At 42.8% G+C, this 23,808-nt stretch overlaps 1 protein-coding gene across 5 annotated transcripts in view; it reads right to left on the bottom strand.

Annotated features, from left to right (window-relative positions):
• Positions 1 to 9,983: 9,983 nt before the first annotated feature.
• gpr19 (G protein-coupled receptor 19) overlaps positions 9,984 to 23,808 on the bottom strand; it is a 57,423-nt gene continuing 43,598 nt past the window's right edge. For 4 of the 5 annotated variants that reach the window (XM_078568129.1, XM_078568130.1, XM_078568131.1 and 1 more), the window contains 2 exons: positions 17,802 to 17,973; positions 9,984 to 13,522 (listed from right to left, as the gene is read on the bottom strand). In XM_078568129.1, coding sequence (XP_078424255.1) covers positions 12,259 to 13,503 — 1,245 coding nt within the window. In that variant the 5' untranslated portion in view covers positions 13,504 to 13,522; positions 17,802 to 17,973 and the 3' untranslated portion in view covers positions 9,984 to 12,258. Of the gene's footprint in view, positions 13,523 to 17,801; positions 17,974 to 18,672; positions 18,752 to 23,808 lie in introns of those variants that run through there. The other variant, XM_078568134.1, reaches the window with a different exon arrangement.

The raw sequence follows: 23,808 nt of genomic DNA, 5'->3' as shown, positions 1-23,808 counted from the left end.
CTCTGCTATTTATGTTGCTTAATTAAAAATGGATAATTCAAACTATTTAGGTGTAAAAAGGTAGAGGTAGCTATGGAGATAGTGGCTGCCTTGGTGATCATCTTCCAAACTTCTATAGATTCTGGAAAGACTCCTGCAAATTGGCAGGTAGCAAGTATCACCCTGCTATTTAAGAAGGGATGGAGAGAGAAAATGGGGCACTACAGACCTGTTAGCCTTACATCAGTAGTAGGGAAAATGCTAGAGTCTATTACAAAGGATGTGATAAATAGACACTGGGATAATAATGATCTGATTGGCATAGTCAACATGGATTTATGAATGGGAAATCCTGTTTGACGAACCTGTTGGAGTTTTTTGAGGATGTTACTAACAGAATTGATAAAGGTGGATGTAATATACTTGGATTTTCAGAAGGTTTTTGATAAAGACCCCACATGAGGTTGGTTCACTAAATTAAAGCACATCAGATAGGGGGTAATGTACTGGCATGGATTAAGGATTGGCTGACAGGCAGACTACAGAATAGGATTAAGTTGGTCATGCTCATGTTGGCAGACTAATGGGGTACCACAGGGATCAGTACTTGGGCCCCGGCTGTTCACTATATATATATATATATATATATATATATATATCAATGATAAAAGCAAAATACTGCGGATGCTGGAAATCCAGAACAAAAACAAAAATACCTGGAAAAACTCAGCAGGTCTGACAGCATCTGCGGAGAGGGATACAGTTGACGTTTCGAGTCCGTATGACCCTTCATCAGAACTAAGCCATATAGAAAGGAGATGAAATATAAGCTGGTAGAAAGGGGTGGGACAGGAGAGCTCAATAGGGGGCCAGTGATAGGTGGAGGCCAAGAAGAGACTGCCAAAGATGTCATAGACAACAGGACAAAGGGGTATTGACGGTGGTGATATTATCTAAAAGATGTGCTAATGGGGACATTAAGGGAAGCAAGCTAGTGGCAGATGGCCCTAGTGCGGGTGGGATAGGGGGAAGGAATCAAAATGAGCTAAAAGGTGGCGATGAAACAAAAGATCGAAATAAATTTAAAAATAGGACACTGACATGTCTTCCTTCTTCCTTAACCGAGGTTTTCCACCCACGGTGGTTGACAGGGCCCTCAACCGTGTCCGGCCCATCTCCTGCACATCCGCCCTCACATCTTCCTCTCCCTCCCAGAACCATGATAGAGTCCCCACTGTCCTCAGTTATCACCCCACCAGCCTTCGCATTCAAAGGATCATTCTCCGCCATTTCTGCCAACTCCAGCATGATGCCACTACCAAACACATCTTCCCTTCAACCCCCCCGGCAGCTTTCTGCAGGGATCGTTCCCTCTGGGACACCCTGGTCCACTCCTCCATCACCCCGTACACCCCAACCCCCTCCCATGGCACCTTCCCATGCAACCGCAGAAGGTGCAACACCTTCCCCCCTCCTCACCGTCTAAGGGCCCAAACACTCCTTTCAAGTGAAGCAGCATTTCGCTTGCACTTCCCTCAACTTAGTCTACTGCATTCGCTGCTCCCAATGCGGTCTCCTCTACATTGGAGAGACAAAACGCAGACTGGGTGACCGCTTTGCGGAACACCTTCAGTCTGTCCGCAAGCATGACCCAGACCTCCCTGTCACTTGCCATTTCAACACACCACCCTGGTCTCATGCCCACATGTCTGTCCTTGGCCTGCTGCAATGTTCCAGTGAAGCTCAACGCAAACTGGAGGACCAGCACCTCATCTTCCGACTAGGTACTTTACAGTCTTCCGGACTTAATATTGAGTTCAACAATTTTTGATCATGAACTCTCTCCTCCATCCCCACCCCCTTTCCGATCCCCCTTTTTCCAATAATTTATAATTTTTTTACAACTATATTTTTTTCTTTTCCCTCCTATTTTTAAATTTATTTCGATCTATTGTTTCATTCCCATCTTTTAGCCCATTTCGATCCCTTCCCCCTATCCCACCCGCACTAAGGCCATCTGCCACTAGCTTGCTTCCCTTAATGTCCCCATTCGCACATCCTTTAGATAATATCACCACCATCAACACCCCTTTGCCCTTTTGTCTATGACATCTTTGGCAGTCTCTTCTTGGCCTCCACCTATCACTGGCCCCCTATCGAGCTCTCCTGTCCCAACCCCTTCTACCAGCTTATATTTCATCTCATTTCTATATGTATATATCAATGATTTGGCTTTGAGGACCAAATGTAATATTTCCAAGTTTGCGGATGACACAAAGCAAGGTGGGAATGTGTATTGTGAGGAAAGGTGCAAAGTGGCTTCAAGAGGATTTGGACAGACTTAGTGGCTGGAATTTTCCCATTCTTCGTGGCGGGCAGGAGCGGAGAATTCGATGGTGGTCCAGAAGTCGGAAACCCGTCAGTATAAAAGTTGTTTGTGATTCCGCTGATGGTGGGTTAATGGTGGTTCGGTTATCCTGCTGGCTAGTTGTGTGAACACCATTTTCATTCATTATCATCTCATGAATGCTTATTTAAAGCAGCTGCTCGCCGGAACCTTGCGATGCCTTCTAATTTTGCGTTATGCCAGTGGGAAATCGTGTCGGCATGAAAACCATTTTTAAAGGAGCGGCATGCACAAGTTGGACCTCAGTTTGCTTGTGATTTTGAGGTGAGTGCAACATACATAGCCTATCTGCCATAACGCTGCGCTGGTCTCATTGCAATGCACGCCACACTCTGGGGCTGTAAGGTTGGTCTGCTCCTGCTCTTTCCCTACGTTGGCCACTGTGCTGCAGTACTCATGCAGGCCTCCATTTTCAGACCCTGACCAGTACTATGGTTGGGGTTGGGGAGTGCAGGGGTCTTCTGCTACCAGTGGCTGACATCGTTGTCTACAAGGACAACACTGCAGTGGTACTGAAGGCAGAACTCCACTCAGAAATGAGCATTTTGACCGGGAGAGGGTGGGGGTGACTAATACAAGGGGGGCAATGGTGTGGAAGGCTGTGCAAGGGCTGTGAGGGGGGGAAGGGTGAACACAAAGGGGGCAATTGGGAAGGAAGACTATGCAAGGGCTGTGAGGGGGGGAAGGGCAAACACAAAGGAGGCTATGGGGAAGGAAGGCTATGCAAAGGCTGTGAGGGGGGGAAAGGGTGAACACAAGGGTGGCAATGGGGAAAGAAGGCTATGCAAGGGCTGTGACGGGGGAAGGGCAAACACAAGGGGGGTAATGGGGAAGGAAGGCTATGCAAGGGCTGTGAGCGGGGAAGGACAAACACAAGGGAGGTTATGGGGAAAAACAGGAGGGAGCTCTACCGTCGCATTGTGAGGTTCTAGGTATATACCAGGCAGACGGACAGTGCGAGAGGGAGCATCGAATTGCATTTCAAAGTAATAGTGGAGTACCACCATCTTGCGGTACCACAGTAATGGCGCTGAGTAAAATCGAAAGTACCAACAAATCTGATCAGGAGTGGTCTGAAGCAGTGTGGGAGGAGCGCATTGCAGGGCTGAGGGGCCCTTTCTGGGGGTGCCCTCTAACTTGTTGGTGCTGCAAGAGTGTACATGAGTCTGCTTAGTGAGAAAAGAGGAAGACCTCCTTGCGAAGAAACCAATGAAAGCCAATGGCTTTATTGGCACTGTTAAAGGGCTACTCAGAACTTAGTGGCTTCACATTACAGTGGCTGCATCTCAAGAGTAACACATAGTAATTTAGAATTTGGGAATGCAGGCAATATTGAAGGAGGCACAGCTGCATCATATATAGTATTCCATCAATGAAGGCCAGTCACGTGTGCACCAGAATTGGCATTCATAACAGGCCAAAGGGCATCCACCCATTGACTGTGAGCAACTGATTGGTCATTACTATGCCACATCAGAGATTGGAGCAGAGAGTTAGGTTGGGTCACTCATCTCATTTACACCTTATCATCCCACGCAGGGCTCCAGATGTTACATATCTGGGATGCCATCTTGTTCACCTTGATGTGTGTGCTAGCGTCTCAGGGACAAGGCGGCATCAGCCACCATGCAAGTAGGACAGGAAAAACTATAAACCCTTACAGTTGGCATATGTTTCATATTCTGAGTTTCACTTTCTTAACCCTTTAATCAGTAATGTCTTCAATGTTTCATCTCAGAGAGACGGCAAAAGCAAAATGGATCCAGGGCTCAATGCTGCCTTTGTCAGGGTCCTAATGCAATGGAGGAGACAAGGAAGGGAGAGGTGATGCCGAATGCAGCTCCAGCAGGAGGCTTCACCTGAGGGATATGGTCAAGGGGAGCCAGAGTATGAACAGGCGTGTCAGGAGAGACCCAGACAACGGAGGTGAATTGCCAGACCTAGGGTGTACCGTAGAAGAGTCTCCCATTTATAAAGGACTGAGAGAGGCAATGCTGGGCACGTCTGTGCTTGTCCCGAGATCTGGTACATCACACATGCCACATTTTTGTGAAGGCCTGATGCCACATGGGGTTGGAGGCAATTCCCTGCCAGTGGCTTTGAAGGTGACTGGAGTGCTCAATTTCATTGCCTTGGAGTCTTTCCAGGGATCAACAGGGCACCCGTGCGGCATCTCTCAGTCCGCAACATACTCATGCATAGAGGAGGTCACAGGAGCTCTTTACACGTTTCCTCTGGATGAAGATAGCCAGCCTGTGATATTAACCGGCTTTGCCGCCATTTCAGGCTTCCCAAGAGTGCAGGGTTCAATAGGCTGCACCCATGTGGCTTTATGGGCTCCATGGCAGCAGCCCCTAATGTTTATAAACCGCAAAGGCTACCATTCCATCAATGTACAACTGGTGTGTGATCATCAGAAGCACATACTGTATGTTTGTGCGCGGTACCCTGAGAGTAGCCATGACTCTTACATCCTGAGTCACTCCCAGGTGCCTGAGATTTTTGAGGGGCCTGTACGTCTGCAGGGATGGCTGCACGGGGATAAGGGGTGCCCACTGAAATGCTGGCTGATGACACCGGTGTGTCGCCCACAGAGTTGTTCCAAGAAGAGGTACAACATTGCTCACAGCTTCACACGCTCCCTAATAGAGTAGACCACAGGGCTTCTGAAGATGTGCTTCAGATGCTTGGACTGCTCAGGTGGCTCACTACAATACGTTCCCAATAGGGTTTCACACATCATCGCAGTGCGTTGTGCCCTTCACAATCTGGCAATGCAAAGAGGTTATTCCTTACCAGAGGGTGAAATGGAGGATGAGAGCTCATCGGAGGATGAAGATCCAGATGCCCAGGAGGGTGCTGAGGGTCAGTATGAATGCGATGACGTCATAGAGGAAACAAGATGTGGGAGATGTTCCCGTGATATTTTAATTGCTGATAGGTTCCAGGAAGAGTAAATTTAAGGGAGGGCATATTCCCTCCCATTCCCTTTCATCTCAGGGGATGTCCAATCACTCGCAGTGAGAATGAGACCAGCATTCTGGCCTCATGAATCACCAGGCCATAATTCCTGCATTGGTCTGGGGTGCCCTGTCAATTCGCTCACCCTGGGAACTGAGGGTCCACTGAGGAACGAAAGTGATGCAAGAGAAGACTTGAAGCTTTCTTTGCCATATAATGATGCAAACACTGTTGCCATTAAGATGAGGACATAGCTAGGGATCTCCTCCCCACATGCATGTCTTGTCTTCTGCCACGACCACTGAGGAGACACAAATGCCGCTAGAACTTCAATGCAGCCCTCACTCAATGGTGTTCCATAAGGAAGAGGGGTTAGATATGCTTACATCACACACTTCAAATAAAGATTTAAACATCACACAAGGGGTGCGGAGACTATTTCAACTGAGGTTGACATTACAGGAATGCTAATCTCACAGTGGGTCACTATCACTGAGTGGGAAGATGGCTAAACCTCGACATGGGATTCCAATGTACAAAATCACCATGCCTTCAGTTAACTAAAACATTCACATAACTATCTAACGTATTCACAAAAATGCAATTTCTTTACATGTATAGCACACCCGTGACCCAAAAGTGACATCAAAATTCCTTAATTTTCGTAACCCTACTGTCACGCCTGGGTACAACCCCAACATCCACAGCAGAGGTGGAGGCAGCCTGCTGACTGCTACATCTTGATGTCTGCGATGACCTTGGTGGACGTCCTCTGGTGGCCCGAAGCCTCGAGGGCCCCAGCCTGATCAGGGTCCACTGCTCAGGAGCAGATGCACTCTCGGTGGTCTGAGCAGCTCGAATGGATAGGGTCACAGGCAGAGTGGCTGCACACCCTTAGAGTGCCCTGAGACGAAGCCCCTGGGGTGTCCAGCTGATGCTTATCCTCCCTGTGGTTGCCCGAAGGTCCTGCCCTGACCCCTTGAGGAGATGGTGCACCTGGAGGGAGGTCAAGGTGCCTAGCTCCAATATCGCCTACATCTTGATGGTGCCAACCAGGGTGTGTGGCCATGGAGTGCAGGGCCGAGCACAAATCCAGCAAGACCTGCTAGACCAAGGTTTCCATGGTGGTTGCAGAGAGGTGAGGTTGGTTTGCTTCCTGGATCCTTCCTTGGGATACAGGACATGCCTGTGCACTTGCACTCTTCTGATCAAGGGCTTGGTGGGTGAGGTGGGGTGCTGCCTTCTTCTTAAGGCTTATGGCCTTGTGTGTGGGAGACATCTGTAATGGTCTCCTGAAGACAGGTGGGCTGCAGAGAATGAGATATATGTATTCGACTAGCGTTTAAATATGGTGCCAGAACCTTCGGCCCACCAGCTGACGGTGGGGTGGACAAATCAGCTCTCGACTCACCGGGTGATTGGGCCTGATTCTCGCCTGTGCATAATTAATGAGCTTCCAAGCACGGAATTGGGCGTGAGTTCCGCCATTCTGAGAAGCGGAATGGGAGCCACCAAAACCACCTGCCACCGCACTTAGTCTCATAAATAGAAAATTCCGCCCAGTGAGTGGGCAAGAACTTAGCAGATGGAATAAAAGGTGGAAAAATGTGAGGTTATCCACTTTGGCAGGAGGAACATATGTGCAGAGTATTTCTTAAATGGTAAGAGATTAGAAAGTGTAGATGTACAAAGGGACCTCGGTGTCCTCGTCAATAAGTCACTGGAAGCTAACATGCAGATGCAGCAGGCAATTAGGAAGGCTAATGGTATGTTAGCCTTTATCGCAAGAGGATTTGAATACAGGAGTAGCAAAGTCTTGCTTCCACTTAATAGAACCTTTGTTAGATTGCACCTGGAGTACTGTGTGCAGTTTTGGTCCCCTTACCTTAGGAGGGATATTATTGCCATACAGGAAGTTAACGAGATTCACCAGACTTGTTCTGGGGATGGCGGGACTGTCCTGTGGAGAGAGATTGGGGAAAGTGGGCCTGTATTCTCTAGAGTTTCGAAGATTGAGAGGTGATCTCATTGAAACCTATATAATACTTAAAGAGATAGACAGGGTAGATGCAGGTAAGATGTTTCCCCTGGTTGGGGAGTCGAGAACCAGGGAACACAATTTCAAAATAAGGGGGAAGCCACTTAGGACCAAGATGAGAGAAATCTTTTACTCAGAGGGTTGTGAATCTTTGGATTTCTATACCCAGAGGTCTGTGGGAGCTTAGTTATTGAGTACGTTTAAAGCAGAGATTGACAGGTTTCTAAATATCAATGGCTTAAAGGGTTTCTGGGGATAGTGTAGGAAAAAGGCATTGAAGTGGATGATCAGCCATGATCATATTGAATGGCGGAGCAGGCTCGATAGGCTGAATGGCCTACTCCTATATTCCTACGAAAGGACAGCATAATCACGCATAGACTGTACTTGAAATTAAATATGTAATTGGATAAGGCCTGCTGAGAATAGTCCTAATTCTAGAGATACTCATCTATGGGATAAACTATGGACTTAACCCCTGTATGTTCTTGTTGCATTTCGCAATCACTCTATTCAGTTTAAGAACTGATATGTCCAATCTTTAACAACTACTGTTATCAATGTCACGGTGTCAACATCTAGTTTTTTTCTTAAATTCCCAAAAGCCCTCTCCAAGCTCATTATGTTCATGAAACCAATCTTCTGTTCCCTCAACCCTATTCCTACTAAACTGCTGACCACCCAACTTTCCTGCCTGGCTCACATGCTAACCAATATTGTTGACGATTCTCTCTCCTCAAGTATTTTCCCTCTCTCCTTCAAAGCTGCCGTCATCGCCTTCAGATCTGCTGTTGTCTCACCCTCTTCAATCAAACATTGACGCTTGCGTCCTTGCTAACCGCTGCCCCATCTCCAACCCTTTCCTCATAATGTACAGTTGCCTCCCAAATTGTGGTAATCTTTCCTAGAACTCCATGTTTGAATCCCTCTAACCATGTTCTCATCCCTGCCAGAGTACAGAAACAGCTCTCATCAAACTGATAAAGGCCATCCAATGTAACTCTGACAAAGGTGACTTATTCTTGATCTGTCTGCAGTCTTTGACAGAGTTGGCCACATCATCCTCATCCAATGCCATTCTGCTGTGGGTGGGTGGGACTGCATTGACCTGGTTCCATTCTGCAATCATGGTCAAAAAATCACCCACAATTGCTTTTCTTCCTGTTCTTGCAGCGCTACCTCTGGTCACCCTCAAAGGTTATCCTTGACTCTGTTCTATTTCTCAATGACGACTTATCTGAAAACACTATCAGTTTCCACATTTGCTGACTATACAGCTCTACATCACCATCACCTCTCTCAACCTCTCCCCTCCCCAAATTGTCAGGCTGCTTGTCCAACGCTATATACTGGATAAGCAGAAATTTCTTCCAATTAAATATTGGGAAGATTGAAGCCATTGTATTGTATACATGTCACAAACCCTGTTCCTTGGCTACTGACACCATGCCTCTTCCTGGCAGCTGAGGCTGAACCAAACTGGTCATAAATTTGCTGTTATATTTAATCCTGAGAAATCTTCCAATTATACATGTGTGCCATTGCTAAGGCTGTCTATTTCCACATTTATGACATTGCCTGACTCCGCTCCTACTTCAGGTGATTTGCTGTTGAAATCCTCATGCCTTGTTATCACATGACTATTCCAATGCAGCCCTCCCATGTTCTGCCCACAGTAAACTTGAAGTTGTACAACACTCCACTGCCCATGTCCATACTCCCATCAAGTCCTGTTCACCCATGAACCCTGTGCTTTCTGACTTACATTGGCTCCTGGTTAAGCACAGCCTCTTAAGATTCTATCCTCGTTTTCAAATCCCTGCGCATCCTTGCACTTTCTTAACTCTGTAAATCCGCCAGCCATACAACTCTCAGATATCTGCACTTCTCCAATTCTGGCCTCTTGAGCATCGCTGATTTTAATCACTCTGCTATTTGCAGCCATGTCTTCAGCTGCCAAAGCCCTAAGCTCTGAAATTTCCCCCAGCTAAATCTCTCTGCCTCTTTCTTCCTTTAAGGCAATCCTCACAACCTACCACTTTGACCAAGCTTTTGGTCATCTGCCCTAATATCTCCTTATGTGGCTTAGTATCAATTTTTTGTTTACGATTGCTCCTCTGAAGCACCTTGAGAAATTTTACTATGCTAAAGATGCTATAAAAGTAGTTTATTATAGGTGTAAGGCAGACTAAACATATAAATGAGTTTGAATAGTGAAGGAGGAAATATTTTCACTTAATCCTTGTTCTTACTTTTTTTATTCCGTATTATGTGAGACGTATTGAATGTGGCCTGCAATATCTCCACTCATGTCTTACTCATTGAATTAGGTTGCATTGACCACAAGTATTTTCACTCATTAAAAAATGTTCCATTACCAGTGTTGGACCGGTATTTAATGATCCAGATTTTGTTGGAGCAGGGCATCTTGCAGCATCATCAATGTTTAAGTTTTAAAAATTTTCGCAAAATATATTGCTGGAAGAGTGAGCTGCTAATGGTGCAGCAAGCAGACCTTAGTATACACTGGAATAAAGTGTATCTCTTTAACCAATGAGATCAAAGGACTGAGAAATAAAAAGGACTATGAAAGAGGGTGGATTAGAGATTGTGAATTTAATGTTAAATCAGTTACAGAAAGAGAACTAAAGAAGGATGAGAGAGAGAAAGGGACAAAGGAAAAGTAAGAAAAATAAATATATGACATTTTACATTTTTAAATCTCCAACAATTTACAACCTGTAGAAATTAGACTCCACTTGCCTTTCTGTGCAAGAGATATTGATTGGCAATGATTAACAATTATCACACAACCCGCTTGATTACCATCCCATCCCCAACTTTAAACATTCATTTCCTCCATCACTGGTGCACCATGTCTGCAGTGTGTACCATCTATGGGTTGCACTGCAGCAATTCACGAAGGCTTTTTTGACATAACCTTCCAAAGCCACAGCCTTTACCACCTAGAATAGGCAGCAAGTGGACAGGAACCCCATCACCTGCAAGTTCCCCCTCAAGTAACATGCCGTCCTGACTTGAAAATATATAGTTATTCATTCATTGTTGCCAAGCCAAAACTCGAGGGAAGTTAGGGATAGGCAATAAATACTAGCCATGCAAGTGGTGCCCACATCCCATGAATGAATAATAAAAAGGGGTTAATTACTAGACTTAACTTTCTGTGATGAGATTAATGCACAAATCCAACAACATCATGAAAATCATGGGGTGATTGAGAGTGTGATGCAATTTTCAGTTGCTCATCAATTTGTGCATTCATAATGGCATATGTCATTGAGATGTTGTTATTCTTCTGCAAAATCTGGGCCATGGTGTGCAAAATTCTGGTAGACCTGAATTGCTCTGATGGCTGAATTTTGCCACAGATTGTGGAGCACTGCACATCTGTGTTACATATTGTGTACAGAATCAACATGCAGCTAATTTTTACTGTGATAGTGAGGGTGGAAGTATTGCTTGTCTCATGGCATTGAGAACATTAAGTTCATAAGGTTCCTTGGAGGTCTATTAGAATACCAGAGTATCTTCAAAATGATTCTTTTTGGAAATACACCATCCCTGATAAAAATTCCAAGCACGTGAACTATCTGTTGAAGCTGGTCACAAGTCCCTTGGTTTAATGTGCTCACAAATTTGTGTTGGTCTGAATGAGTCCTGAGCAATACTGTAATTTTCATCTCTGTCAATTCCAAAACACTATGAGTGTGCAAAAGTAATTGTGTCTTTGTCTTGTCAGCTAATTTAGTTTATCATTAATTTAACTGTGTTCTTTGCAATTTCTTATATTTACTCATGTGATCTATCAAAACTTAATTTTCTTAATAACTTTGCATTAAATAGAAACAAACATCTTGCAGTGGCAGTGTGATTGATTCCCAAGGAACCACACTCTGGGGAGCCATTGTTGATCTAGCATCATGCCCAAGTTAGCAGAGGAAGGTTATGTTTATTGTATACAATGTTTGAACAAGAATCAGAAATTATTGTAGAGCCAACCATTAAAGAAAATCAAATTCAGGTAAAAATCATCAGTTTTTTTCTGAAAGTAAAAAAGTAGCTCTTAAAGATTTTATGTCATTCACTTTATGACTGATACGATGAAAGTTTATTTTGATCAAAACGTGCTATGATAATACATGTTCAAGTATCCAGCCCAATTTATGTGCAGGCCAAAGGTCATGGTATGAACATTTTAGCAGCAAGACAATACTTCCATGAAGTGCAAGGAAAGTTCTACAGCAGTCAAAAGAAAAACTAAACTAAGGTTTGCAGAAAAATGCTTACTGATATTATGCATATATTCACCATTTCTAGGGTTACCACTATTATATTGCTTCACTAGTTGTTGGTTATTGTATTCTGACAGCATGTTCTGCCACAAAATAATTAACATTTGCATTGCAATATACATCCAGCAACAGATGAACAACATAAATATGACTCAAAGGTTTATGGATTACATTTTACCAAACACCATCTGGTATGAGTAACATTCAATATATTATGAAATTCAGTGCTATGTCCAAGATTTTAAACTGCTAAGCAGTTTTCCTGGTTGAAATTCCACTTTGCACTTTGCAGTAATTTAAAGAAGTATTATAACTTATTTTAAATAGCTGATGGAATCACAGTGGAGTTTAGGGCTTTGTGTAGTATATGGCCTCTTACAAACTAGTCATTATTTTTAAAACAATCTTTTAAAATTACAGTTCAATGCTATGATGGAAGAATTGAATTGAGATGATTTTCGGTAGGTTTAGTGGCCTTCTTGTCTTTTATGATTTCATATATAAAACTCTTATTTCCAGAGGTGCAATGGAACCGTCAAATGAAGACTGAACTATACTGATTACACAAATGTATTTGGAGGGTTCGAATTTATAGGCCATGCAAGCTTTTTCTCTCTTGCTTCTCTGTCAAACGTTTCATATATTGTATCTTTGGTAATGGTTTTGGTGTGTGCAGAGATCTCCGTGATCCCAACATAATTCTTTTTTGCCATCCTTGAACTAGTAGTGATGGTGTACGCATTACTACGGTAACATTTCATTGATGACATGCAGAAAGTCTCCTTCATTCCGCGCCTGAAGTTTGCATTGAAGATTGAATAGAGGCTGGGTTTAGATGCTGAAGAGCTGAAAGACACCAGTGCAATAGATAGAAAAAGTGCTGAACACGTTGTGTAATCCATCTGATCTGGCTGCCAGATCTGAACCACATAAAAAGGAAACCAAGACAACAAAAACATGCAATTTAACATCAAAAACATCTTAATCGTTTTAACCTTCGTTCTGGGTACAATGTTCATTGTCCTCCTCACAGTCCTGCCATCCGTGCCAATTCTCCAAATGTATTTGATGACTTTTTGGTAAAACAGTATGATGAGGACAGATGGAACCAGAAATCCCACCAACAGATGAACAGTGCCATAGACAACACCACTCCAGGACTGGGGCAGAAACAAATTACAGGTGCCACCTTGCGTGCCATAGAAAAACAAAGTGGGGGATACAAACGCAGCATCAAAAATCCAGGAAGCTGCAATCATCTTTTTGGCCTTCTCCCTGGACACTTTGAAACTCAAAGGATACACAATAGTGTAAAACCTGTCCACGCAGATGGAGAGAAGGACATAGATCTGGACTCCAGGAGTGAGGTATTGAATATACCTAACCAGTTTACACATGACATCTCCCAACAACCACCTTCCTGTGGTAAAATGCAGAAGGACAAAGGGAGTGCTGGCCACACTGATGAGCAGATCTGCACATGCCATGGACACCACAAAGTAGTTGGTAGTTGATTGTGTCCTCCTACTCCTGTGGATCACAAGGCAAACCAGAGAGTTCCCAAACAATGCAACAAGCCAGATCACACCAAAGATGAAGCTGACAGTGACGATTTCCCCTGTCGTGACTTCCTGATATGTGATATTATGTATTTCTGCCCGAACCTGTCCATTGAGTTCAAACTGCCCTCCACTACCTACAGATAGTGTATTTAATATTTCACTGGAATTAGCTGAAGTTGTAGCCATTGGGATTACAATGGTGGGTGTCATATTTGGAATTTCTTCGGCTAACACCATATTCATGTTTTGTACAAGAAAACTTCTGGGGACAAAAAGCAGAAATTATAGTTTTGTTATATTACAGCAATTAATAAACTTTGCATTTGACATCGAAGTATCTTTAATAATGCATTTCTGAAAACAACAGTTTGAATTTAACAAATAACTATAGCTGTACATTAAAAATCATGACGTAGTAATTATTAATTTTTCACCTGATCATTGATGCCAGGAAGAAACTTCAAGCAATAAATTGATTTAGTGTTGAAGAGAATTTGTAAACCCAGCACCTAGCCTAAATATCAAGTATTCTCAAACCAATACAGCTTCCTGTATTCTAGAATATAAACAGATTGCAGTAGCAATGTTTATGTTCTAGAGTGTCAGCCATGGCTCCGTTGGTGGCACTTTTGCCTCTGCATCACAAGGTTCCAGGTTCAAGTACTAATCCAAGGCTTCCAAGGCTAGAGCTCAAAAGTAATGGCTGAAAATACAGTACAATACTGAGGGAATACTGCACTGTCAGAGGTGCAGTCTTTCAGATGTGATGTTAAACTGAGGCCCCCATCTGCTTGCTTGGCTAGATGTAAACGATCCCATGACCCTGGTTTAATATTTATCCCTCAATCAACATCACAAAAGAACAGATTATCTCATCATTATCATGTTGATGTTTGTGGGAACTTGCTGTGCGCAAATTGGCTGCTGTGTTTCCTACATTACAACAGTGGCTACACTTTAAAAGATACTTCATTGGCAGTAAAGTGCTTTGAGGCCTCCTGTGGTTCTGATAATCACTATATAAAATGTAATTCTTTCTTTATTTGTCTGTTTCAATAAAATTAGAACATTTGTTATAGCTAATTATTGGCAATTTAATGTTGTTGACTAATAGCCACTAGAAACTGACCACTGTCAGAGAATAGTTTTATACCATTAGTCTTGACTGTATTGACAATGTGCCAACATATAAGGCCAACCAATTCCTCTAGCTTGCATGACATGGTGAAATTACAGGTACCAATCTTTCTCCAGTACCTGGCACAGGGATGAGGCACTGGCAGAGGTAAATTACGCTGACACCTCCCACACTGCTCCCCTGCATAGAGGTCTCTCCATGCATCTCCCTATGCCTCCTTGCCTGCATCCAGAGGGATGTTATGTTTCAATAGTACTAAGTAAGATACTACGGGCTATTAGCTAATATCAAGAATATGAAAAGTGAGATTTGCAGCATTCCCAAAAGGTCCTATGGCCTTGAGATCTCTTAACTGTGGCTTTGTGCTAGTTTGCAATTAAACAGCTGCAATTTTGAAGCTAATCCAATGTGAGATTGCTTTCTGGAAATGGTTTTATACTTCTTGCCTAAATTCACTTTAAGCAATTTTATGTGTGAAATACATTGCATGCTCTGCCAGACCTAAACAGCATCAACATAAAGTGTGAGGTGCAATTGATCTACCAGCCATTGTAAGGGTCAACAATACAAATATATTCGAGAAAAAAAGAGGTACATTGCTCATTATACACTCGGTATGGTTATATGATGCCATGAATATAACTTGACCAAAGCTAGGTAGTAGGAGACCAAAGCTAAACTGCAGTCGGTGATTCACACTCTCCATATTAGCAAAGATCCATATGGATGCAGGTTTACATACGTCAGTTGAAATCTTTTTCCTATGCATTTTAATTTTTAGAAGAGAACATTAAAATGCTAAATTCATAAAATGGCGAGGAGGGAAATAAATGACATCCCACCGATCTGGATTTGAACGCCATTCAGTACAGAATTCAGGCAGCCTCCTGGGGCACAGATTGAGACCTGATTTTGCAAGAGCGTAACAGTGACAGTATAACTAGAGTCTTGTACAAAGATAGACAGATGCAAAACATCCGCAGTAGCTTTTAGCTAAAAAATGTTGTTATGCTGACACTCTTGTGTGACTAACGAATGTTCTGTTTCACACAGTAAAACAGACAACTTCAGAATCCGGAAAATAACGTTGGAACTCAAGTTGAAGTTTCAAACATTTCTGTATCACTTCTTGTATTGCGTTTGTTCACGTTCTCCATGATTCTTATTGATTTCTTCCATTCCAGTGTGCAATCCACTTCATAATCCAAAACTGACACTGGCCGTAATATTTGAGATCAAACCTATGCCGTCATACTTTACCATCAACCTCACTAATTACGCTAATCAGGATTACAACGGGGTACGATTAATAAAATCCTTCCTATTAAGAAAGTGCGACAATGTAAAACGTCGGGGGTAATCATTGCCTACATTGATCCAATTCATTTCTCAAGCAATTATATTAACACAGTCTTAAAACGATTAGGCTGTTGATCGCACAGTTTACACCAGCATTAAAAACAAAAAGCTAAAAGCTACTGCGGATGCTGGAAATCCAAAACAAAAACAGAATTACCTGGAAAAACTCAGCAGGTCTGGCAGCATCGGTGGAGAAGAAATCAGTTAACGTTTCGAGTCTTCATTCTGTTCTGCCGAAGGGTCATGAAGACTCGAAACGTTAACTGATTTCTTCTCCACCGATGCTGCCAGACCTGCTGAGTTTTTCCAGGTAATTCTGTTTTTGTTTTACACCAGCATTGTTTGATTTAAACTGATAAATCGGTGTTACAAGAAATAATCGAATTGAATGAGGAATAAAGTTGAAGATTCTCTGCATATAATAACCCTAGCCAACTGCAAGCAATATGGCTTTAGAAGGTGTAGAAGGTGTAGGCTAGGCCATTGTGGACTTAGTTCCAAAAAAATTGATAAAATCGTGCACTTAAAAAGCCTACTAATTAAGTACAAAGTTGTGGGGGGTTTGGGGAATGGATAATAAATCAGCTGACAGGGAGAAAATAACGTGCACTGATCAGACGAGTCGTGTTATATAGTAGAGGAAGAACTGATTGGCCACCCCAGGATTCGATGTAGAGACAGTTATTGTGCCAATGACTTGGATTCAGAAACTAAATGCAAAGTGGTCATCTTGCAAATGTCAGCAAACGAGATAGGGTAGTAGAATCGGAGGAGGCAGATTCAAAACTGGATTAAACAAGATACTAGTGCGGGTCCAACAATGCCAGATATAATTTCACCTGGACGAATGTAATGTATTGTACATGGGAAGGAAAAATGACACAATGACTCCAGGTTTGATGTTGAAATAGTTAAAGGTGAAGTTGAAAGAAGCCTAGGAATCTTAGCGGATTCCAGGCTCAACATTGGCAACAAATACAAAGCAACAAATCAACAAAGGAAACATAGTCAAAACTGCAGAATCTAAGTCATTCAGAATGCGTGTAGTTCTATGGTTAAACCAGACCTTGAGAGCTGTGTCCAGTTCTGGTTGCCAAGAAACAAGGTGGGGCAATAAATCACAGGAGCCAGTGCAGAGAGGACCAACAGACCCTAGTGACAGCAGTTCCAGTGATAAGGAAAGATTTGAGAAATTTGAGGTTTTCAACCTGCAGAGATGTTTGAGAGGTGATCATATAGAAGTATCCAATACAGTAAATGGTATAGAAAAGGTCGATCTATACTACTTTGCATTAAACTGTGGGATAGGACAAGGATCATAGATTCAAACGAATAACTCTAGTTCCGGTAGCTGTGAGTTCAGTGGTAAACATTTGGAATGGACTTTGGACAGAGCGATGGAGGCGAAAACCCTGAAATCACAAAAACACCAGGAAGCGGCGGGGCAGGGGAAAGGTTGAAGTCCTTCTCGATGGACAAATTAAGACAGGTCGAATGGTAATGATATTTACTCATCCTTGGATATCTTGTAATAAAATGGTCTGAGGAACTCTTTCCCAATGATTAGATTTTCATTCAATATAGAATTTACAAATCTGGATAATGTGTATATATTTCTGTAAGACTCCCACGTTTCTTAATCTATGTAAACCAGAGTGGAATGTTGAAACTGGTTTGACAGTAGTTATGCAGATCTGCCACTTATCTCGTAATCAGTCAATGTATGACTGCAATAGAGTTACAGTTATATTCAATGAAACGTCGCATTAGTGAAAAGAATATACATCAGGAGAGAACAGTATGTGGCATGTGGCGCCGGGAAGAGAATGCAGGCTTGGCGGAGGTAAATTTTAGGTCCCGTGGTATAATTGTTCAGAGGAAATCATTGGCAAGCAGATTAAACAATTTAAACGTAACACGATCACACATGTAAGGAAAGACAATTTGTGTTTAACGGTACACAGCTCTACAACGATACACTGCTAAAGAAAGATAACGCAAAACTCGCGGATACTAATGTATCCCATTTTATTACTTCCCTCACCTGGTAAATTGACAAGCCCGCAATGTTCCAATTGAACTTCAGGTGATTTAAAAACCCGGTTGTTTTAATTTTGGGTATTGTTTCTTGAATCTGAGGAAACAGGTTCATTGCAAACTCATCAGGAAAGATCTCTGCTTTTTTTTCTCCCTGTTAATTCGACCACTGATGAAGGCTGGAAAAAAGAAATTCGTATCAGTGCGGAATATCACATTAACAAATAAAATCTAACATGGTCAGTCCTGCCAATGGGAACCACTCGGAGTTCACCTTTAGCGCTTAAAACCCCCGTTGCGATACAAACAAACCCGCGAGAGACCTCGATATCAGGATCCAGGACCGAATGAGATGAAACTGTAGCTTCTCACGCTAGCTGGAATTACAACTCCGAGATCATGTCCCCCTGGTGAGGTAGAACGACAATGATCGATTGAGAATGTGCGTACAAGCATTGGTAGGTCAAACCCAACCGTATAACCTCTGATCTGCACCGGCTGTTACCATTTCCAACCATTCTAGTAAGAATATTTCGAAGATCTTTCGTCCGAACCGACTGCTATTTTCCATATGTCACATAGGCATAAAGACCTTTCGTGCCTAAAGCATTTTGTGAATTCTGTGCAAGATGAAACAATCCCGTCAAGCAGAAATCCGTCCTCATTTCATCTACAATTTAAAAACAACGGAACGCAAAACTGCTGTTTAACTTTGTCAAAATATGTTAGTGTTAAACTGGCCAACCCTTTTTGCTTCGCACAGACTTCTAGCCCCCTAGTAAAATGACTCGAATTGTGTAAATATGCCAGGATTCAGCTGTTTGCATAGACCCTCTTTCCTACCCGCCACCCCACCCCAGTTTGTTCCTATTGCATACCTACACCGGGCGCTCACCCCAGCTTCACTCCCCGAGAGAACCGCTTTACATGGGTTATCCGCACCGTGGTGGATCTATTCACCCTGGACAGAAACAAAATGTCGGGGTGCCCTGGCCAAAGCACCGATTTTTTTCCCCTCTGGCGTAGAAACGGTCACGTGGAGGGATTGTCATGTGATCTTGTGCAGAATTCTTTTTAAAAATCATTTTCTAGATGTTCCAGTAATACGGTAATAATTCAAAAAAAAACCCCACACGGACAGGATTCCTCCCGACACAAGCTACCCCTTTTCCACATGACAATATTTAAGTAATACATAGAAATCATGTTAGTATTTATTCCTGATTATTCTAAATGCTAATTAATATTCTCAAATTAGTTGGAATGTTCAGGACCACGGATAGCTCATCCTATTTGACTCCAACCTCGTTCGCTTTTTGCTCTTTTAAATGAAACATCTTAAGGCAAAGGGTTGGCAAACTGAAATCCAGCTGAAAAAAGATTAGGTGCTTCTCGTTTTGGGCGCGAGTGAATGTATTGGTGTAGGGCTGTGGGAAATTACCAAATACAGGGCGGAGAAAGCAAATCTGTTCTTAAACAGTAAAATCAAAGCTAAATACTGCGGATGATGGAAATTTGAAATGTAAACAGAAAATGCTGGAAAAACTCAGCAGGCCTGGCAGCATCTGTGGGGAGGGAAACAGTTAACCTTTCCTGTCCAATATGACTCTTCTTCGGAACTTCCGAAGTTTTTCCAGCATTTTCTGCATTTATTTCTCGACAGCGAGAGCTTTGGCTCAATCCTAGAACCCTAACCTCCGCGGCAGAGATTATAGGTTCAAACCTCACTCCAGAGGTTTGAGCGTCTATAGTCCAGGCTGTCGATCTGGTGGTGCAGCACTAACAGAATGCTCTCCTTTGGAGGAAACTTTAAATCCAGGTCTGTCTCTCCGCTCATGTGGAGATAAAATGCCCCAAGGCTTTCAGAAGAAGATCAGGGGAGTTCTCCCCGTGTCCTGATCAATGGTTATCTCTCAGCCAATACTATTGTACTGCTGTTTGTAGGAACCTACCACACTTAATTTGGCTGCCGCTTTCCCTACATTACAACAGTGACTACAATTCAAAAGCGCTTCATTGGCTATGCAGAGCTTTGAGGTTGCTGGAAATCTGAAACAAAAACAGGAAATGCTGGAAGAACTCAGCAGGCCTGATAACATCTGTGGAGAGAAAAAACCCATTAACGTTTCGAGTCGGTAGGACTCTGAAGAAGGGTCATATGGACTCCATACGTTAACTCGGTTTCTCTCTCCACAGACGCTGTCAGACCTGCTGAGTTTTTCCAGCATTTTCTGTTCTTTGTTTACTTGGTTTCAGCTTGATTAACATTCGGGGATTTTAAGTCATTCCCGCGTTGAGAATAATTGTAAAGCTGCGTACCTGTGGTAGTTATAAAAAAAGACAAACTAACTATGAATTAAATCGAGCGTTCGTTCGCTTTACTGGATGACTCTCTCCCTAGCTGCAGTGACGTGTTTGTTGCCATGGTACAATCTCAATGCTGATGGTCACCATGGGACCCTGGTAATTGTTGGGAACTGGAGGACAGGAAGAGGAGCAGCTGTTGCCCACTGTGCTAACGCAATTCAGTTAGCTTCTCTCAGCAGTACACATATTTCTGATGCAAATAAATGAGATTTTTTGGTTATTATTCTCCTCCCCACCAAACTCAATTAGCTCTGACATCAATGTATCGCTGTGAGCATTTACAAACGAACATACGAGATAGGAGCAGGAGTAGGCCACTCAGCCCCTTCAGTGTGCTCCATCATTCAATCAGTTCATCACTGATCTGATTGTAACCGCCCGCCTTCCCATAACCTTTCACCGCCCCCCCGTTCATCAAAAACTTATCAACCTCTGCCTTAAAAATATTCAAAGGCTCTGTTTCCACTGCCTTTTGAAGAAGAGGTTCAAAGGCTCTCTAACCTCTGAGAGAGAAAAAAATCTCCTCACCTCCATTTAAATGGGTGACCCCTTATTTTTAAACAGTCACCCCTAGTTCTAGATTCTCCACAAGAGGGGGGAAAAAAAACCCATCCTCTCCACATCCACCCTGTTAAGGGCCCTCAGGATCCTAAAGTATTTATTTCAGGCGGTACAATGATCACGTTGTAATTTACTTTGTAGCTTCCTAAACGGATTTCAGTACCCCTGATTTTACATTTGAAATGTTAGCCTTCGGCTCCCGGTTTGCAGAAATGTCGAGATAAAACAGAAACCATGTATTTTTCTCTATTGCTTCATTATCAACCTTTAAAATGGATTGTGCAAATATTTTGGATTGTTTTTAGCGGATGCTGTTTCTAGCAAAATATCATTATCGGCTTTCCATGATTATTTTTTGCTTAAAATATTTCGTTCTGTTTATCACGTCTAACTTTCTGTTCTGATCACTGGGAAATCGGTTCCATGCCCAGCGCGGAGCTGCAGACAAGCGCCATCTTTTGGAGCCAAAAATCCAGATGTTCCTGCACCGTCGAGGGCGGGGGTTCGATACGGAAAATGGGATCTGCCCTCAGAGCAATTGAACTTTTCATCATAAAGGGGACGATTTAACATTAATCTTAAAGGATTTGTTTTGGTGAACGTAAACTGCAATTATACTGCAGCTAACGATCTCAGGTCCACCGCCGGACACCGTTTGCAGGCCAGAGTTATGCTGACGATTGCAGTCAGCCGCAAAACAACTCTGCTCGGGGTGGCCTTTTTAGGATTAAGAAAGTAAAGGCGGCAGCAGTTATTCTCTCATCACATTAAAAAAAAACCCATGGAAAATTTTAAGGCTGTCTTTCTGGCTCACCAGACCACTTAAGTACTTTTAGAATACAGCTTCACGCCAGATTGGAGTTATACTACACCTGTAACTCGAAGCGGTGTTAGATAACTTTCTGGACACGGTGTCACACCAGTTGTCTTTAATGGGTTAGGGATCCTAACCTGGCTCCCAAGTGCCAGGATAACTGCATCTTTAAACAATTAGATCATTGTACCGCCTGAAATATTTCCTTTCCTAGCCTTATTTGGTAAATTCTGTAATCATCATAAAATGCATCATGTAGTTCTTTTAAAAAATTCTATTTACCTAATTTTAACACCCAATAAGGACGTACATTTCTTTAAGTTTAGTTCTTTAATTAGTAAACTTCTGTTCAAGAATCATAAAGTGCAGGATACACCACTAAGTTATAGCTTGGCAAAAAATTCCGTTAGTAGCCATAGGTCCGGTTGTTCATTTGAAATATCCCAACTTCAAAATCCTGTGTTTATTCGACTTTGCGCTGTCTCGCCTAATAAATTACAAAGGAGAAGAAAATGTAACATTTGAGATTTGTGACACCCTGTAAAAAAATGTTACCATCGGTCAAGAGTTATTGGGAAAAGACAGGAAAACGGAATTGAGGGTTATCAGATCAGCCATGGTCTCATTAAATGGCGGAGCAGTCTCGATGGGCCGAATGGCCTACTTCTGCTCCTATATCTTATGGTCTTATCAGGGTTTGACCTTTCCCTATTAGGCAATGTAAATTTCCGATCCATTCCTGAGGCACTCCACTTGTGCTTTATCATCAACCTTGAACCATTGCTGAATTCTGCGGAACTCCCACTGACTTGCAAGGTTTGCTGTTTTTCCAAAGAATTCCAGAAAATGTGTCAAAAATGATCTCCATCCCATAAAGTTATGCTGGCCCCCTCTTTCAGTTTCAGATTTTATCATGTGGTTCAACATTTGCTCCTACAGAATGTCCTCCAGTATTTTGCCTATAATGGTCGCCAGGTTGATCTGCCCACAGTTCCCTCTTTTTCCTTTTTTATAGATTGGCACCACATTTCCTTTTCTCCAATTCTGAGGCATGGTCCCAGTTGCCAAGAATCCCTAAATGTGCTACTCCATGTCCAATTCCATTAATTATTTCCTCAAGTACTCTGAAGTGCAATCCGTATTGTCCTTTGTGCAATCTCTTAGTTTGGGTCAGAATGATCTGTGTCAACCAATTTTGAGATGTGAAGTCCATGTATAAATTTGCTTTGATTGAAATTCTCAGTTCAGAGTTATCACCTTCACACAAAGCAAGTGTTGAGGAGAGAGGGAGGGAAATGTAACCTATTCAAAGTGACATAGACAGGGGAGCCAGAAAGCACCTTATTCAGTGCAGGGGGATTCTGGCTGGAGTTACAGCATGAATATCAGAGGATTAAAGGATTATTATAAATTACAGGGCATTATACACAGTACCACCAGTAACATATTAATTATGAGTGAGTTACTTTATTATTGTTGGTTATAATAGGGAATCTGATACAAGTTGTCCATACAATGTCAGTGAGTTACTATTAGTTACTGGTGAAATTAAAGTTACTCCTACCTCTGATTCCTCCCCTACCTTAGGTTTGCCACCCTCATTTCCCTTCTTCGTTTACTTACTTAGCACAACCACTACCATCTAGAAGGACAATGGCAGTGGATACATGGGAACACCACCACCTGGAAGTTCCGCTCCAAGCCACTCACCATCCTGACTTGGAAATATATCACCATTCCTTCACTGTCACTGGGTCAAAATCCTGAAACTCCCTCCCTAACAGCACTGTGGGTGTACCTACATCACATGGACCACAGTAGTTCAAAAAGGCAGCTCACCACCACCTTCTCAAGGGCAATTAGGGATGGGCAATAAATGCTGGCCCAGCCAGCGATGCTCACATCCCATGAATGAATAAAAAAAAATACTTATAGATGGACTCTTGTTTCTCTGAACTTGTCATGCAATAGCTGTTGCCATGAATTCTTCAGCAAGGATACTCAAGTACAGGAGACCTAACCTTTATAAGGTAAGTGCAATATCATTTGCATTAACAAGGGCCATATGGTCAGGTGTCATCTGGTCAAATATAATGTGATAAGCTTCCAAGACTAACTCCAACCAGAGTTGGCAAGTCTAAGGTGAGAGCACCTGTGAAACATGTCTAGGGGGAGGAAGTGAGGGCTTCCAAAATATATCAGCATGGACAGAAGGGTGATGATAAGGTGAGGGCAGCTGTAAAATATGTCTGTGGAGTGGGGTGGCAAGGGG

The sequence above is a fragment of the Cetorhinus maximus genome, chromosome 22, assembly GCF_964194155.1.
Source record: "Cetorhinus maximus chromosome 22, sCetMax3.hap1.1, whole genome shotgun sequence".
NCBI classification, from domain to species: domain Eukaryota; kingdom Metazoa; phylum Chordata; class Chondrichthyes; order Lamniformes; family Cetorhinidae; genus Cetorhinus; species Cetorhinus maximus.
This window is presented reverse-complemented; position numbering and strand designations above follow the sequence as displayed.